This window comes from Dipodomys ordii, unplaced genomic scaffold (assembly GCF_000151885.1).
Source record: "Dipodomys ordii isolate 6190 unplaced genomic scaffold, Dord_2.0 Scaffold1, whole genome shotgun sequence".
Lineage (NCBI taxonomy): Eukaryota > Metazoa > Chordata > Mammalia > Rodentia > Heteromyidae > Dipodomys > Dipodomys ordii.
Genome location: NW_012267217.1, coordinates 58,069,255 through 58,088,898, shown reverse-complemented (window position 1 = coordinate 58,088,898; position 19,644 = coordinate 58,069,255). Strand labels below are relative to the sequence as shown.

Genomic DNA, 19,644 nt, shown 5'->3' with positions numbered 1-19,644 from the left:
AAGGAATGATGTGACTACCCGGTGTCAGAAAACTGTCACTCATAGGCTGGCCTGGCCACCTGTTTTTAAAGTAATGCCTTATTGGAATAGATCCACATATTCATTCATTTAGGTGTTCTTGGGGGTGATTTCATACTACAAAAGCAGATTTTTTTTCAACACTGAATTTGAACTCAGTGCTTCATGCTTGCTAAATAAGCACTCTACCCTCTGAGACATGATTCCAATCCCTTTATACTCTGGTAATTTCTTTTGAAGATAGGGTCTCCCTTTTATCTAGCCTACCCTAGATTCACCTATTTGCTCTTCCCACCGTTGCTGTGAGGACAAGCACAATGCAACAATACTAAGCATTTTCTGTTGAGATCAATATCTCATGAATATATTTTATTCATAATTATGTCAACCTTCCAAATAGCTAGGATTATAGGCTTGAGCCACCCTTGAAACAGTGTTCTCTCTATTTCTTAATATCATTTCTTTCTCAAAATCATCCCTCTACCTAGCTATGGTGGTTCATGCTTATAATCTCAGCTACAGAGGAAGCTGAAATCAAGGACCATGGTGTGAAGTGTGGCTCAAGTGGTAGAGCATTAGCTTTGAGCACAAAGAGGCTCAGGGATAATGCCCAAGCCCTGAATTGAAGCCCCAGGACTGGAAACAAACAAACAAACAACAAAATACCTATCCTTTGGAGTCAGGTACACCTGAACTCTACACTAGATGAGGGCTCCAAAACAGAATTTAAGTAGCTATAACGGAAACCTTATGGAATACAAAGCCTAAAGCAATCACTTTGTCTTAAATTGTGTGTTAGCCTTTTGAATAGAAGTTACCTGAGTAAGAAAATGCAGCAAGAAGATTCTTTTTTTTTCAGTTTGAAGGTTTTTTTAATTAATAAGCTTTTTTGTTGTGAAAATACCATACAGAGGGGTTACAATTACATGAGCATTGTTGCCTCCTCCTTTGTTTCTCCTTACCATCTCTGCCCTCCCATCTCCACCCCGCCCCTCATCCCCCCCCCCAAAGTTGTAAAGTTCGTTTTTCAACATAACGTCTTATACATCTCATTGTTACAGTGGGTCCACTTGTATCCCTATTTAAACAATTCGTTTTTTCCCTTCCTCTCCACAAATTATACCAACATCAAATACAGTGAAAACAGGGGTTATACCATGGGGGAGGGACATACAAAGCAACAAAGAAATCATCTTATAAATATGTTAGAAAGAATAGCAAGAAAGAAAAATAATTTGAGTCCTTATCTTGGGTTCATTTCGCCTAACATCAACTTATCTGACTATTTCTGCTTGTATCAGACATATACTAGTTATTTCAAATAAGGGAAACCATGGGACCTGTTTCTTAAGTGAAGTAAGCCCGGCCCAAAGAAGATTCTTAAAAGAGAAGGGCAGCTGAATACATTCACAACCCAAGTATTAAAATCTTCTTTCTAAGGTCCATCTTGATGATCAAGACAAACGACAATATAACATTGAAAAATGAGGAAGAGTCCAAAATGACTGGACCAAAAATGGAGATTTTAAAATCGTGTACTTCTCTCCTTCATTTCCAGAGGAAGAAGAAAGGTTTTCATACTAGGTTATCTACGCAGAGCTTTGGAACTTCAGACACTGAAGAAGAAAGAAAATCAACATCCCTTGTATCTACAGCAGACACACTGAGTCCAAAAAAGTAACTTTGATTTACAGAATCAAAGCCTAGCTAGAGAGAGGGGAGTGAAGGTAGCTTGTGGAGAGAGTGTCCTGAAGTGTGGATTATCAACACTTTGCCAGTGGTTGAGTTATTGTGCTGGGTCTTCAGAGGGAAATGCTCCTAAGGACAATTCCTCAACAGATGCCAGCAAACATCTGACTCACTTCACAAATACTTTAGGTCATTGACTTTGATTTGTTTGAATGGGATTCTATGCCAGGCTGGGTCCAGTTTTAATTAGGACCAGAAATAATGACAAGAGACACATTATAATAAAGAATTGAGTTATGCAGAGAGTACCATGGAACAAAGAAAAGACAAATTGTGGGGGATATGAAAAGCAGAGATAGTTTCAGAGAGATTCTGCTTTGGCTGAATCTTATAGGAACCAGTAAAACCTGTCCAAGACATGGGTGATGAGTGGTCAGAAGTCAAAAATGATCTACAACCCTATGGGGGTAAGTCTATATCCCCTTTGAATGGAATGCTGACATCTCATCTAGCAACACGGACACTCTACTCACTTCGCACCGATATCTGGTTTTATAGATGAGGAGACATGAGATACCCCCTGAAGAAATTAATGCAATTAGAGGAACTTGATGGAATACCATTATTTGTATCTTATTATCACTTGCACAAGTTGACCTTGTGGTCAACAATTTCCTAAGTGTTGTCAACTGAATGGTGATTATCTTGGTAACATTGAACATTCAGGCCAATCTAGCCATTTGGGAATGGCTATCATCCATTTTGTTGGTGGTGGTGGTAGTCATGGGTCTTGAACTCTGGGTCTAGGCACTATCCCTGAGCTCTTCAGCTCAAGGCTCGCTCTCTACTACTTGAGCCACAGTGCCACCAGGGCCCAGCTGCTATTATCCATTTTGAAGTTGGTGTAGAAAGAATCTTAGAAAGGAAAGTTTTTCTGTTCAATGACTTTTATAAAAACTTTTACACTTTTTTCTTTTACTCACAAGATTTCAGCTATGATTGTCTGACTTATTTCTGTCTCCTACAAAAATTTTTAAAGGCTAATTTAAGTCAGTAATACCAGGAAACCAATCTTACCTTTTAAAATTTATCAGTGCTCTTTTACATGACCTAAGGGAATCACTTTTCCTAACTGGATAACATTTCATATTAATCCAAATCTGAGAAAATGTATGAAACAGGGAGTAGATTTCAGTTCATGGCAGCTCTTTCCATTTCACTTTTTTTGTCCTGCTTTTTGGAGGAACTGGGTATTGAAAGCAGGAACTTATGCTTGTAAGGCAAACACTCTACCATTTCAGCCACAGTTCAGTCATTTTACATTTAGGTTGTTTATTGGATAGGATCTTGTACTATTGCTTGGAATGGCCTTGGACCATGATCCTCCTACTGCTGCCTCTTGAGTAGTCTCATTCAGTCCTCTTGATACTATATACCTCAGTCTAAGCTATCTTCTCTCTTTTTATAAGTACATGCACACACACACACACACACACACACACACACACACACACACACATACCCCACATACTTTTGTCTTTCTCCAAATCTGGTCATCAAATGGAAATTAGGCCAATAGTACAATTTCATTATTTGAAACAAATAGTTTGCCTTTGAAATTATCTTCACTAAAATGCCTGCTGGTTGTATAAACTCTAAATCTCAAGCAAAACAGCCATTTCTGTTGATTATGCTCTACAGAACAGCTACTTTCCATCCTATCACCGAGCATGAATATCTTAAGGAGAGGATGCACAAGCCCTAGGGATGTCCATTTTCATTCTGAAACTTGAGAAGAGAAAGTCCTCTTCAGATTTGCCATTCCAAGGCTGTGCCAAGAATTTAATTGTAGCATGAAATTAACCAGTTATAAAATACTGTCCCTGTGCCCTTGCCTTCCAAAGCAATATGCGCTAAATAATTTGCTTAATGGCTTCTAACATGAGACCTCAATTTAATAACCAAAGTGCCCTTACTTGTTGGATGAATTCCTGGTGAGAAATGCTCTGTGTGTAATCCATCAAAACATTAATGGATCACACACACACACACACACACACACACACACAAATAAAAACAAAAGCTCCGCTATGCCAAGATGAAAAATTTCAAGCAAACTTGTCTGGTAGATGACTGTATCTTTGTGTGAATGCACCTATTTCCTTCTTCCTAGCTGTGTGAAGTATATCACTGTGATTAAGTTAAGGGAGTGCACAGGACTGCACTCCATGAGATGGCCAGACACCCTGCTATGTACCTGTCTTCCTTTATAGACATTGTCTTTTAAAACATCAATTTCTGCATTATCTTCAGACTTAATTGCCAGCATATAATACTATTTTAAACATGGTGGTGATGTTCACGCCTATGACCAGGTTGCAGTCACAGCAATGCGTGTGGAAGCTTTTGGAGCACAGGTGAGCTGCACCAAGGAGACAAGCAACAAGTCCATGCTCTGGAGATTCACGTCTCCAGAGCTGATGTCCTAGCAGGCCTCACTGATGAGGTCCTTGGGTACCTCCAGACTCTCCCTCAGGATGGAGCCCTGAGCCAGGCACGCCTTGAACAGAGTAGTGGATTCTCAACAACAACTACACTTACGAGGAGTGAGGCCTAGCTGGTTTAGGTGTCCCAGGTAGCTGAACTAAGGCAGCAAACATGAGAATCTGAAAGTCTGGGAGGCAGCCTAGCCTGGGAAGGTGGCTCAATGGTACAGCGCTTGCCTAGCATCCATGAAGTCCTGGGTTCGATTCCTCAGTACCACATCAACGGAAAAAAACCAGAGTGGGCTGTGGCTCAAGTGGTAGAGTCCTAGCCTTGAGCAAAAAGAAGCTCAGGGGCAGTGCCCAGGCCCTGAGTTCAAGTTCCAGGACTGTTAAAAATAAAATAAAATATCAGTGTTAATGGTTCTCAGTGCCAAACATTTGGCTTGTAGAAAAGCTACATCACATTGTGATTAATGGGTCACTTTTTTGGAAAACTTTTACAATAAGGGAAATAGAGTCAAAAGGTTTTGTGTTATTTTTTACTTTGTAAAATGTCAAGGGTTTCTTCTCATATTTACTCCTTAGAAGCATTTTGCAAACATGCACATTCAAAGACTAAAGAAGTGGATACAATGTGGTTTTATGGTAAACTGACTAAAATAGTTTAAGCCTTCTTCTCCTTATGTATTTTAATCTGAATTTTCAGTTTAATTTATTTCCACTCAGTGTTTTGGTTTTGTGAGGGCTTAGGCACTCAGGATGGCAGAAAGGTTAATATAAAAGAGAAAATTATAATTTGAAGGATTTCTAAACCCTTAATTTGACCACTTTGTTTTTTTACTTTTATACTTTAAAAAACTGAGAACAAGTGATTAAATTGTTCACCTATGTATAGTATTTATAGTGAAGATGATTAAATATAAAGATTTGATAATAGAACATAACTTGCACTCCATATTTCAAAAGCAAATGTTCAAAAATTGTCTATTAATTTTTAAGCTGCAAAAAGTGGAAGGCTTTTTTTGATGCATTTAAGCGATGTCTCATGCTATTCGTGTGGTAATTGACTGCTTAAATATGACAATTAGGGTTTGAATAATATAAATCAAGACTGTAGAATATTTTAAAAGGTTTGTAAATTAGGTATTTGATTAACTTGAATTACTTATACAGGAGAAGAAATATAATTTGATACAAAACTTTAATTATAATTAGTTCATTGCCCTGTTAACATTTTAAATGTTAAATTTTCTTGGTTCAGTTTTTCTTTTTCCCTCCATCTTAATGAACATGAAAGTGATGAGGGGTAATACTCTCTTCTTTCCAAAGTTCAGCTATGTATACAAATAACTTAAATAAAGTTTGTACTTTGCCCAATCTAGAGTTGATCTTAAATGCAAGATATCATGTTTCATCAAGTTACCAAGGACTAGGTTATGCCCATGATGAATAGATCATCTCCTCATCTTCTCCTTGAAGAGCTTAGTACAAAAAGGGTGTGGCTCAAGTGGCAGAGCACTCACTTAGCATGTGTGAAGATTATAAGATAATGCCTTCAGAATTCATGGAGTAGAATGAATGTTTTATTCACCATATTGCTCAAGGAGTTACAACTTGTAAATGTGTCTATTCCATATTATTCCTCATCTATTAAAATTCAATACAGTCTTGTCAGAAACTCACAAGAGAAGCTGGTTGTCCATAGGGATAGCCCTGTTCTGTCAGGTTCACTGTCACCTGTTCAGTGAATCAGAGTTTGATCTGTGTGACTGAGGTAACAAAGCATGCATCCATTATTGAAAGTCATGATTAAAAATAAATACATTCATGCATTTGCTTGGGAGAGCATCAAGAGTCAATAGGAAGGACTCATTCATTCCTCCTCATGCTCAATGAGACCATTTTAATTTTTTTCCTCCAGGTTATCTCTCCTACAATAGTTCATATATGCCATCCAGCCTGAAGTGAACTTTTCATTCAACTCCGGGGTGACAGAGGTCATTCTGTCTTCATGTTAACTAAATTACAGTCTGTTTCAAATCCATATTGCCAATTGTGCTGAATTAAAGATAGAGGTTCTTTGTTAAAGGCAATGCACACAGGGGACTATGTTGATACCTTTAAGCTGACTTTTCTGTAGAATTCTAAGTCGCATTGAAATGGAAAGACTTGGAGTGATAGGCTCCCTGCATTAATGACAAATCCACAAGCGGCATTCCTTCTTAAAACCCAATACCAAACTAATCTTTCATTCTTCTACTTTAATGCAATAGTATAACTGCCCAGGCTTAGTGTTTCCACCTCATTTCAAAATGCTCTGTTACACGTACACGATCTCCTTGGAGACTTCTAATCTTATAAGACGTGACCACATACGTTCCCTTTGACTACGGGTTCAAAAGCAGGTCCTTTTACTTTCAGGTCGTATGTGAAACTGATGGACATCTTTAGAAAAATCATGAGGTGTCAATCTCAACCAGAGCCTCACAAAGGCATATTATCTCAAGTCTTTACAAAGAGTCTGTTTATCATAAGGAACGCTTCTGTCAGCTTGTCATTGGGAATGATATCATCATGGTACCTATCATTAAGTAGAATTGTTTGTGGTTATAAAACAGACTAAGACACTGTAATTAAAATATTCATGGAAGTATCTGGTTGTTGTGCTTACCCTTCCCTTGTATTGTCCTTTTGTTAGTCTCTGGCTTTTCCAAGTAATGGATATTATCTCTGCCCTGCAACAATGCACTACAGCTGAGCATTCCTGCGCTCTACCAACTATGCTTCTCTGATTTTATTTTTAGCTGACACACTTGGCCATGATGTTTAGTTGGATTATTCTCTGCCAGTTTATTTTTGGTAGACTGGATCACAGCACCTTGTCTGTTGCTTCTCAGTTATCTACCCTGCTATTTTATTATTTTGCTGTTGTTGGAGCTGTTCATTCAGACAGACATAATCACTCTTCTCCTATACCTGTGTACTCCATTCTAAATTTGTGGAAAAACTTTACATGAGTCAGGGGAAATGTAGCATAGCAAGTATTGCTTGTATTTTTATCTGAGTGGCAGCCGACTAACACTTAGAGGACAATTTATCTACCTGAATTGGAATAGACATCACTAATATACATGGCAGATTGATTGATTGCTCAGCTTTAGTGGACCTGTTCTTTATTAATGAGATTCAGTATGATTTGCTAACAAGGTTTTACTGGCCAGTCATTCCCCACTTCCCCATCACTTTATCCCATTCAATCTCTTAGATTTTGTACCATGTTTTGAACATGTGTGTGTCTTTTCTGTTTTGACTTTAAACGAATGTGGGCTAACTGAAATAAATCAACACAATATTAAAACATAAACAGAATTGAAATGGACAACAAAATATGCAAAGCCAGAAAATAAAATCCTTGAAAATTATTACCAAGTAAAAATTACACAGGAAGGAAAAAAGTAATCCAACAATAAAAAATGACATTTGAAAGAACTAGTTCTGGAAAGAATGTGTTTGTACTAACAAGTTATAAAGCATCATGTGAGGTTTCTTCCAGACTTAAATATGCTATTTTCGCTAATTTGATTGGAGTTGCATGGAGCTCAATCAAGGCACAACCAAATTTATGAGAAAAGTTATAAACTATATGTCTCTTAGTCTTTTGTTTCATTGCTCATTGGTCCATTGATGAAACATAATTCATTGATTACGGTCTTCTTCTCAATTAGTTGAAAGGAAATATAAAGAAGAGTTATTTAAGATACTAGCTTCATCCTGAACAAGTATCCCCTACTATAAAATGTCAGATTGAGTGTGAGAGAGAATCAAAAGGAAATACTTTCCCTTCTCCATGTACTCACTATCGATACTTCCCTACCATTTGTCTTTTTAATTTCTCTAGTATTGTTCATTTATTGTAAATCACAAAACATTATTCCTCTTCTACAGAAAACACTAGCTGCTGAAAAAACCAACAACAATGTTCTCCTAATGATGACCTCAAAAACGATTTGATTGGCAAGTGATATCCAACCCCATTTTGTCACTCATTTAAACACAGGGTTATAGTTTTGTATTATAAACAGACAGAAAAACATGTTTTTAATCATATGTGAAATGACAACAAGCATCCCCATAAGCTAAGCTTTCCTCCAGGAAAATGGCTAAGAGCTCAAGTTTCCCCATGGAAGCCTGGCTCCCTTGTAAAAGAGCTGGACATGCTTGAGCTATAATTACTGCATCGTGGTGATTGAGACAGGAAGAGGTCTTTCCCAGGCAAAGGGCAGCTGGAGTCCATCCGCCCAGCCTCCCCAGAGTCCCCCAAAGCCATACAAAGGAATTTACAGCATGATGCTAAACATGAATCGTTCTCTAGCACAGAAATCAAACTACAAAGAATCCAAAAAATGTTGGATTTTTAACTCATGTAGACAGAAGATAGAGTCATTTTATCTCCATGTTTCATTATTTTTAATTCTCTTTGGCCAAAAAAAGTGACAGTAATTTAATGGGTAAGTTTCATAGAAAGAAAATTTTAAAATTAAATGTGTCAGAATGGAACACTTTCAAGGTATTTCCTTTTAAATATCTACAAGTCTGTTAGTCAATTATACTATAAATGTCACCTGCTCTAACAGTTTATTAACTGTTCCTTTGGCAAAACCATGCTCATGATACTGAATGAGGTAACTGCAATTTGGTTTGACAAGTGTTTGAAAACCTACTCTTCAGAAAAGAAAGTAACTTTGCACTTAGAAGCCAGTTTAATGGTTAAAAGCCCAAACTACCAATAATTATATTTTTATTACCTTTTCTATTGTCAAGGTTATGTCCAGAGGGGTTACAGTTCCGTAAGTAAGGTAGTAAGTACATTTCCTGTCAAACTTGTTTCATATTCCCTCATTTTCTCCTACTCTTTTGGAATCTATTTATATTCAAAATTCTATCATATAGTTTTAATTATTTCAACACAAAGAATGAAATACATGTTAGAGAAAATGAAATACAGTGATAAAGTACCCTCAGATGGAGGCTAGGTATGTGTGTCATTTGCAGATACAGCAATCTCTCTCTCTCTCTCTCTCTCTCTCTGTGAATGTGTAAGTATGTGTATGTGTGTGTGTGTGTGTGTGTGTGTGTGTATGTGTGTGTCTTTAGCATGTGTGCCTGTGCATTTGTGTTTGATGGTTCTGCGGGCCTGTTGCTCTTGTTCAGCCTTTTTGCTCATGGCTGGCATTCTACCACTGGAGTTACTTCTCCAGCTGGACCCTTTGCTGCTTAATTAGAGATAGGTTCTCACAGGTTTGTCTGCCTGGGCTACTTTTGAAATTTGATCCTCAGTTCTTAAGCTTTCTGAGTAGCTAGTAAAACAGTCATGAGATACCAGTGCTGAGCTCCTTTTCCTTTCTTACACAGGTTTCTACTCTAGCTAAATTAGAACCTTTTGAACATGGAACCATCGGTCATTATGGTACCATGTCTCATAATGAAGAGAAACATTGCAACAGTGGCAGTACAGGCAAAAATAGTAGCAATGCTAATAATATTATCACTTAACCAACTCAAACCCATATGTCATCAATGCTATTTGCCAATGTGTGACATGTGTGGTGTTATTCTTTCTTTTAACAATTGAACAAATGAATATTAAGCTTGTACAAAACTGAACAAAATGAATTTAAGAGTTAAGGAAGTTTCACTAACACTAGCAAATGAAGCAAACAATTCCAGCTTGTATTCAGGTAATAAGATTTCTCTACTGCCAGTCTCTGTTCTTCACCACTCACAGCCATTGAAGCACTCCAAAGTCCTTACAATGCAATAGCAATCTACTGGTTTATCAAAATAGCTTAAAATAGGAAAAGTATCCTATATGCATTAATTCACTAATTAGCTATGTCCCCATCATTTCCAAATGACCATACGTAAATATTGCCAGTAATTGAATCTACTGTTATCAGAGATTTTCACCAGTGCACATGTCACGCATGTGTAGATCCACATCTCTCTTTTATTTTGCTTCTTAAGTTTCAGGTCTGGGACTGTTAGTTCTGGGCTCCACTGGAAGTCCCCTAGTGTGTAGATCATAAAGGTATTAGAATCAAGATCTCTCACAGATCTGCTAGCTGCACAAAGGCTTTATCCTCCAGGCAATTGTTCATTGGCTCTGATGAATAGACGTGCTTCCCCTCCATTTGCTATTCAGTGATAAGAAATTTCAATGACCCAAACAGAGGAAGTTCTAGACATCTGCTGAACGCATTGGGTTATTCATTTACAAGTTGTTAAGAGGGTAGATCGTGCATTTATTGTTTTTAAGAGAGCAAAAGCTCTCCTCAAATGTGTATACATGTCTGCATGTAATATAGTTTTATGAGAGTATTTGAAATTTCTCTGTACTTTTTCAATTTCATGCTTAAAAATCATTCCAAATGAACCACAAAACTCTAACAAATATTGCAAAATCTTCATACCTCTAATAGACACCTCAGACTTCATGTTTCTCCCAAACTAATTATGCTGCCTTCCCCATATCAGTTAATCGAAATACTGCTCTTAAACATTTCTCTCACAGTCCATATTCAATCTGTTACCAAATTCTGTCAATTTTACCTTTAAAATGACCTCTAATTCTACAACATTCCACACCTGTGGCCTTGTTATTGGGATCCAAGACACAGACTTCCCTCGCCTTCGATGTTTCTACAGCCTCTGGGTTCATGTGAGTATTTATGCAGTTTTTATCTCACAGAACAACCAGAAAGATCACTCTTCAAATTATAGAAATTAGATTATGCTATTCTTCCTCCTCATTCTCTTCAATGGCTTCTTAATTCATCCCAATTTCACCTTGAGTTAAAATCAAGGCACTGTCGGTAACTTCCCTGGCCCTACAGGATTGGCCACCATTTCCTCTAATGTGTCATCTAATCTATACCTCACACTCCTGCTCTGTTCTAGTCACACAGTGGGTCTTGATGTTCTTCCCATGTGCCATTCACAGCTCTCTTGTTAGTTTTCCTATTTACTGGAAGTCTGTTATCTCAGAATGCAGGGCTGCCTCCCTAATTTGTGTCAGGTTGTCACTCCAGTGTGACATTATCCCTGAGATCCCTTTAGCAATTGACTTTCTTTAATTTTAAAGGTGGTATACAGAAGCATTACACAAATCAGGTAATGGGTACATTTCCTTTTGAGCAGTGTCATCCCCTCCTACATTCTCTCTGTTTTTCATCTCCCTGCACCCCTCCCCTCCCCTGTTGTATAGTTCGTTTTCAACATAGTATCCAGTGGCTTTTGCTGTTGAATTGCTTCACCCTTTGTCCCACTGTTTCTGTGTTTCCTTTTCCCCTCCTCAAATCAGACAAACTTATATGCAAGACACAGGGTACAGAAATAAAAACCAGTGGCAGAGGGAATAAACCAAAGGGAAAAAAAGAATGAAGAAAAGAAAAATAACCACAAACAGTGCAATAAAAATAAAACCTCTTACTTCCATTTCTTGGAGTTCGTTTGGAGAAGCCTCATTTTATATGATTATGGACACGTAGCTACCGAGCCCTTGCAATCCTCACCTAAGAAAACCCTCCTTTGTTCTTAATAAGCTGCATGCTTTCCCTCAGTTGTCATAATTAGAAGGTGCCTATAAACCTGCAAAGTAAATTCAATGAATAGTAAAAGACAAATAACTACACCTGGACCTGATTAATTAAGCAATGGACTTTGAATCGCATCATGTTCATGTCCCTAGCATTCAATGTCCCTAGTCAATTTTCTTCATACAACTTTGTACATTTTAACTTAGTCTGTACTTACATCTTTAAGTCTGTCTTCCCATACCTCTGTTTCCATACCTCTGTTTTACTATTTACTATTTTACTGTTTTGTCACTGCTTTATTCTAGGCACCTGGAAAAATGCCTGTGATAATATAGACTCAATATATGCTTAAGGAGAAACTTCATATAGGAATAAAATAGCAATGCCCAACCCATAAACATCAGCCTAACAGAAAATTAAATCTCCTTAGTAATGCTCTCCATTCAGTGCAGAACCACTTCATTTCTTATTCCAACATCAGAAATATGCTGAGTGGTGTACTTAACTCTAAATCAGAGACTAAGTGCAATTTACTAATTAAAATAATGGATTTTAAATGCTGGTGTTTCATTTAAAAAAATGTTGGACATCCAACTGAAAGTGATTTTCTTTCAAGACAAAGAAAATGAAATATCCTTTTATTAATTTTTCTGCATCCTGGTGAGTGAGCAACACTCATATGTGCTACTTATCATGTCAGAGTACTCTGTGTGTATTTCCTCACACGAGCTTTGCTGAGAGTAACTTTTAACTAGAGTCATGTGTTTCAAGAAGGGACTCATTACAGGGAGGGGGTACTGATTTGCCTTCTATCAATTTGTGATTAAAATTAATTTGAAAATAACTCATACATTTATAATGAAAATGTTTTATTTAAGCAACCTCAGAGTTAGAAACCTTGGAGCAATTTTATTAGCATACTCAAGTTCTACTCCAGTGGTTTCATTTGGACATGATCTCTCTGATATCTATATCCATATCTGTCTATATATCATCATATATTCTTTGACTCAAACTTTGCTCTATAACAATTAGAAAAAGGCTTATTTAGATATTCATTAACAACATTAGGTCTCAGCACTAGCATGTTTTGTTTTGTTTTCAAAATTTCAGGATGGCCACCTTAGTTACAAGACTGAGAAAACCCACCAGCAATCTAAGCAGCATGAAACAATATCCTTAGACAAAACATCATACCTCAAATATCCATAAACATCTCTTCAGATCTGACACTCTTTCGAAAGTAAACAATACCTTCAATTTTCCAATGGAGTTCTTGAGAGTTATTCAGTCGTCTCGGGGCTGGGTCTTAGGAAGATCCATTCCTTGCTGTGATTTCTCCTGCACTGGAGAACTCGGATCGCATGCTGACTGACTGCCCATATGCCACTCTGTCCTGAAAAATCCCTTTCTCCTGCTAACATCTGTCTGTTTATTTCAGATATAGGTCAGCCATTGAGCTTCTTAAACCATAAAGCCAGTACTAGATCCAGGATATAATTACAGCAAAATAACTAAAATATATAAGTCACTCTGGGAAAGCTACATGAGGAGATTCTTGGGGATGCTTAACTTTAATGTGGCCCTTGGAAGGACCCTTCTTGTAGTCTCTAATCTGGGTTAGCAGGTGACAGAGAAACCCTCAGTCATGGCTGATACAAATATGAATGTAATGCAAATTGTAAACTGATGCTTTCTGAAGTTCATACTAATCATCTTAGGACAGCAGGTGACTCCTGAAAACAATGAACCAGAAGAACCAATGCCATTTGACTCACAAAGAATTGCCCTTAGATATACACTGAACAACATTAACTTTCTACACAAGCATCAAAAGAATAGATAGAGCACCTTTACTAATTTAATTGACTTAGAGCCAAGCTGTAAAAGGAGTTGAGGGATGGCCAAGGCAAATTTCTGAATTTTTCTCTCCTAGCCTTACACTTCTATAAATTAAAAAAAAAAAACACTACCCATGAGTTTGATATTCTAACCAAAATTACTGCCATGTCTGAATATCTTGTTTAGCTTTAAAAAAATCAATCTGGATGGCCAGTTTTAACATAGAAACAAGCAAAGCAGCTTGTTTTCCTCTGGAAAGTGATTGGAATTAATCACAAACACAAGAGGAAGCCAAAATTCGTGAGGGTTATTAAGATACTGTTTAATCTCTCCCCTTATCAACACATTAACCTTGTTTTCTCTGCCTGAGCACTAACTCCTACAGCAAAACTAGGTCAGAAACTCACAGCAGATCAGATCAGCAGATTCCCAGCCGTCAGACCCCCACACACGGCTGCTTTGAGATCGCTTCTACAGGCTATGGCTGAGGGCCTTTGTCCTGTGCTTCTCCATAGCACAGGCGCTATGGCTAACAAAGGAGATTTCTATGCTACCTGCAGATCATTTGTCTATACTCCCAGGCTATCTGTCAACTGTTCATTTTTCTGAACCTTTGTTCATTTACCTGTCTTGCTTCACTTGTATGATGATGCTTCAGCACACTTTGATATACAAATAGGGTTGTTCCTTTTTGTTCATTCCTCCAGTGAAAACAAATCCAGTGCGATGAGTTGCTCGTGACCAAAGTAGTTATTCACACCGTGTTGGGTTGGTGTATCATTTACTAAAATGCACATCATCCTAGCTACTCAAGAGGTTGAGATCTGAGGATCACAGTTCAAAGCCAGCCCAGGCAGGAAAGTCTGTGAAACTCTTATCTCCATTTAAGCACCAGAAAACTCTGGGAGTGGAGCTATGGCTCTAGTGGTAGAGAACTAGTCTTGAGCAAAGAAGCTAAGAAAGTGCCCAGGTCCTGAGTTCAAGTTCCAGGACTGCCACTAAAAAAATAGTAATAATAAATGAAATGCATATCAATACATGTTTTTAGTATGATAAAGTCTTCTGTCACAAACTGTGTGTATGATACTAGATGTCATAGCTACACAAAGAGAATTCATACAGCTTTTAATATTCTCTATTAATAACTCACTGTGTAATTATGTATTTTTGGTAATCATTCACAATGTTAACCAACTCATACCTTGCTAGCATAAGCATTTGTTTTGGGGACAACAAAATGGTAGTAAAAAGAAAAGCAATTTGCATTTATATTTTTATTTCTCTTCCATAAACTTTGGTGTGTTTTTTTTGGTTCTCTTTGGATTATGGAAATTCTGAAACCCTGAAGTATAAATAGCTTTCAAGTGCACATACTAATATGCAATTGCAAGTTTTTTTTTTACAGAGCTGTAAGTAATCTAATTCCATTTCTGACTGTCATTTTAAAAGAGGAAATATAACCTCATATAGATCCCTTGAGGGCATCCACAGGGAATAGAGACATTGCTAATCAGCCTAAGTAGTCCTTTGTGTCAGAACCACTTTGCTAAAATCCAGAGTTGTCTTCCAGACTCACAATGTTTAGGGAAATCTCACTACCATTGCATCTGTTTCATTAGGATGAAGAAAAGCCCCACCCTATAGTAGAAATGATGCTCAGAAAAACATGACCTGGGAATAAATTTTCTTGATGCTTTTTAATTTAGAAGATATATCTTACATTGTTTTGTAAAATGTTATGACTCTTAGCAAAATAACAAAGAAACATTTGCTTAAAGGGAATCCTGGAGCACAATTGTAACCTGATAGGGATTGGGATATAGGATAGTATTCTTTTAATTTATTTTTTATTATTATTTTTTGCTTATGTGGTACTAAGGAATTGAACTCAAGGCTTCATGCACGCTAGGCAAACACTCTATACCACTAAGCCACACTCCCAGCCCCTAGGGAAATATTTTGATTGCTCCTGTTTTCTGAGTCTCCATACTTGATGGCCTAACAAAGGGATTGCCTATAAATAGGGAATCTCCAAGGAAAGTTAAGTTCAGAGGTACCAGCAGTTTCTGCCTTACAGAATGTATTACTGGTGATCCCTTACTGCCTTCTTATCGGAGGATCCTGGAGTCACATCAGTGGTTTAATACACTGACTCTCTACCTTTTCCCTTTTTCGTATGACATATTAGGATTTTGCAACCTATCCAGGCTGAATTCACTTGTCAGAAGCTATAGATTTTGCATGCTTGTTTTCCCATAGCCATTTTAATAAAAGAAAAGAAAATCTCATTTAACGACACCTGCACAAAGCCATTAGAATTTAAAATAGCAGAAGAGAGGAGCCACTGGAAGAATTCTTTCCTTCTTCATGACTTTTTCCTATTTAGATTTTTTTTCTCTCTTTTTCTCTCACAGAATGTTCTGGAAGCAGTTAAGGAAAACACTAACAGCATCACTTTTCATTTATTTAGTATGTTTCCACCCTACAAACTTTTAAAGGAAAATCCCAGGTGAGAAATGGATGTGAATGAACATGAGAGTGAATAGTGACAGGAGGCCTCAAGTTGCTTTAAAAATAAGGAACTGGGCTCAGAAAGCCTAAGTGCCATGGATGACTGAGAAAGTCAGGAGACTATTCCTGTGCTAAGAGCTCAGTGTTTTAAGCTTTTCAGGCTTTAGCACAAAAGGCATTTCAGCAGCACATATGTGATCCAGAAGGTCAATCATATGAAATCCTATTTCCATTTGTTAAGCAATCTTTGGCAGCCTGCACATTTCTGAAATTGCAACTGGCATATTTCATAGAGAATTACCATCAATGCCTTTCCAAGGTCAAACACACTTTATGTTAAGAGCTTCAATATTTATATCCTATATATTAAATCACAGTATATAGTTAAGCAGGCAATCATCGCACACATTTAGTAATTTTAATTAGCCTGTGTTCATTAATGCCCTTGTGAATTTTTTCTACTAGACATACATTGCATGATAAAAAAAATATTGGAATGTGGGTTAAAGTTAGATGTGGCTATTCTCTGTCACTATCCTGGGATCCCCTCCCCACCAAACACACCCAGGATTCGAATTTTGTTATGGGTTTTCTTAAAATACTAAAGAAACATATCTCTTATCAGGAAAGTTAAAGCAATTCCCTCCAAAATTTTGCTCTGAGGAGAGAGTGTAAGCCCATTAATATCTATAAATTGTCAGAACCCCTGTGCACTGGACATCATATGAAAAAAATAAAACTGTATTTGGCTGGATGTTAGCGGCTTATGCTTATAATCCTAGCTACTCAGGAGGATGAAATCTGAGGATCACAGTGTGAAGTCAACTTGACAAAGAAAAAAAAAGTCAGTGAGACTCTTACCTCCAATTAACCAGCGAAAAGCTGAAGTAAAGATGTGGCTTACGTGGTAGAACATCAGCCTTGAGTGAGAAAGCCAACTAAGCACTCAGGGCACTGAGTTGAAGTACCAGTACCAGCACATGAATGTGCATTTAACCCCTGCCTCCAATAATAACTCCGCATTTGGACATTTGGTGCCAAGACAGGATCTCTTGAGATGGTACCCACTGTCATCTGCCACAGTGCAACGAGGGAGTGCTTTCATTTCCTCTGGTCTAGTGATCTCTTGTTTGGTTTTACACTTTTCTATTTCCCCCCTCCTCCCTTGACAATATCTAGAGACATCTCTACTGTCATATTTTCAGAAAAGAACATATTAGTGAAGTTGCAACAATATTGGAAGCTCCATTGCTATTCTAGGTATCTACAAGCTGGGAATTAACTGTCTAGAAAATGGTGGGGGAGGGGAGGGAAAGAGAGGAACTGCTGAAAGTACCAGCACAAGAGACAAGGATACAATGTTGTTTAAGGTGTGATTGACCTTTTCTCCATGTTCAGTAGATCCCATAAATGATTGTCACCAATATATACACTTGGTAATTTTCATTGTTATCATCTGAATGACTACCTGGCATTACTGAATTTAAAAAGCACAGACTCAAAGTTCAAGTGCTCACCACAAGCTGAAGTCAATCAGAAGAATCCACAGAAAATTATTAATATATAATAGAAAGGAATCTTACAACATTATAGTTACATATATAAGTGTGAAAATGTTTACCAACTATGCATTTCTATTTTAATAGTCGCAAAGAAAAGCATGCACTCTCAAATCAGTGTTCTCAACTATTGTTTTCTGGTTTTGTTTATCTTTCTCACACACAAAATTACTTTCCTTTGAATTGTTGCATAGGGTGACATTACTTGGTTTCTTAATAAGCCTGAATAGTTCATAAGAATACTTTCTGTTCCTTAATATCACAACATTCACAGATAATAAGCAACAGTACAAAACAGATGAAAAATCTATAATGAGCTGTCAAAATGTCGTTATCCAGCAAATTGATACGAAACCATTTCCCATGTTTTTAGACCGTTAAAAATAGATTACAATGTAAAAGCAGGACCTCATCCAACCCACCATGTTTCCACCTGTATCACTAGAAAACACGTGTGTGTGTGCGCGTGTGCGCACGCACGCGCACACACACACACACACACACACACACACACACACTGAAAACACTGCAACGCTTCTTTTGAAAAACCACGTGATGTTTACCCTTTTTAGGTGTTCATGCTCCAATAAATTTAACCTCCATTTGGAGGGCTGCAATCTAGGGCTGATTAGCTTGCAGCTGGTTTAGGTTTTGCATCATAAAAGTAATTTCCTTTGAACAAACCTGAATCATTTGGTGCCAAACAAAAGACTTAATAACCATACAACTCTGCACTGAGAGCAGACACCACAATTCCACCTGCCTATAGCCTCACAGGCCTGTGATTATTGATGAATCTAGGTCAGATCCTAGGAAGATGATGAACTTTATTTAAGGTAAGAACTAGAAGCCACAGCCATTGGTGAGTCATCAGACTTTGCCTATTAAAATCTATATATTCCTCTGTGCTTGAACCAAGATGTTGTTGAGCATGAGCCTTTATTTGCAGGAAATTAAATCCTGTCCCCAGCCCATACCCTTCTCCTTATCAAGTCTAAAGGAATCCGACAAGACCCTGGTTGGCCAAGTGATCACATCACGGCCTCAGTCCCACTCATGGATTTCTGAAAGTACAAAAGGCTCAGTGTTTTAATTTATTATACTCACCGCTTTATTGCTTCCTCTTGTCTTCGGCGTTTTTCGTTCTTCTCCTTCAGATAGGCCATGTTTGTTTCATTTCTCAAGCGATCATTCTCACGAGCAATGTCAGATGCATTCTGAATCACGAGGCCATCATAGGCCTTCATCCCCATGTCTTCAATGTACTGGAGAAAGCCCTCCAACAGGTCTTGCTCAGGGTTGGCACTCATCATCTTGGAGGGTATCATGTAGAGGGTCGCGTCCTGCAGAGCGAAAACACATTGTATACCTTTACCTAAGGTGAAGGATCACAGCAAGGTGACAGCTGTTATCTTTAATACTGTGTCGGTTGAAATCTCCAGAGAGTTAGTAGCGTGGTTAGGATGTATTTGGTCCTGCTGAGTTACGATATGTGTGTTCTAGTAAGCAATAGAAAGAAAGCCATTTACTGAAGATCATTATGGAAAATAATAATCAAAGGGGACTGTGTTTTATTCAAGATTTTATTAGAAATGAGTTTTTCCTGGGTGGCTGCTGAACTGTGCATGACTGGGCTAAGATTTATACATTTTAATTTAGATTCTCCAATTGGGGAAATGTCTCATCAGATATTACAGGCCCCCACAGTACTTAAGGAAATATTAAACGGGTATTACCTGAACATCAAACTCCCTCAAAACAGCAAAAACAATAGAAAGACAAAAGACAAAAGTCCTGTTGTGAAAAATAATATGAAAGTACAATAGAAGTGCATGTGGAAAACTATCAGGCTTAAATAATTAATCATGAGTTTGTTTCACAAAAATGTGCTCTTTTATCTAGATTGAGCAGATCCAAGTTTCATCTATTTTTCATTGTCATGAA

At 37.6% G+C, this 19,644-nt stretch overlaps 1 protein-coding gene across 1 annotated transcript in view; it reads right to left on the bottom strand.

Moving 5' to 3' along the window:
• Positions 1–19,028, bottom strand: part of Nyap2 (neuronal tyrosine-phosphorylated phosphoinositide-3-kinase adaptor 2) — a 201,332-nt gene extending 182,304 nt beyond the window's left edge. Inside the window, exon 1 of the mRNA XM_013037915.1 lies at positions 18,808–19,028. Within this exon, the coding sequence (XP_012893369.1) occupies positions 18,808–19,028 (221 nt within the window). The remainder of the gene's footprint in view (positions 1–18,807) is intronic.
• Between the last annotated feature and the right edge of the window lie 616 nt (positions 19,029–19,644).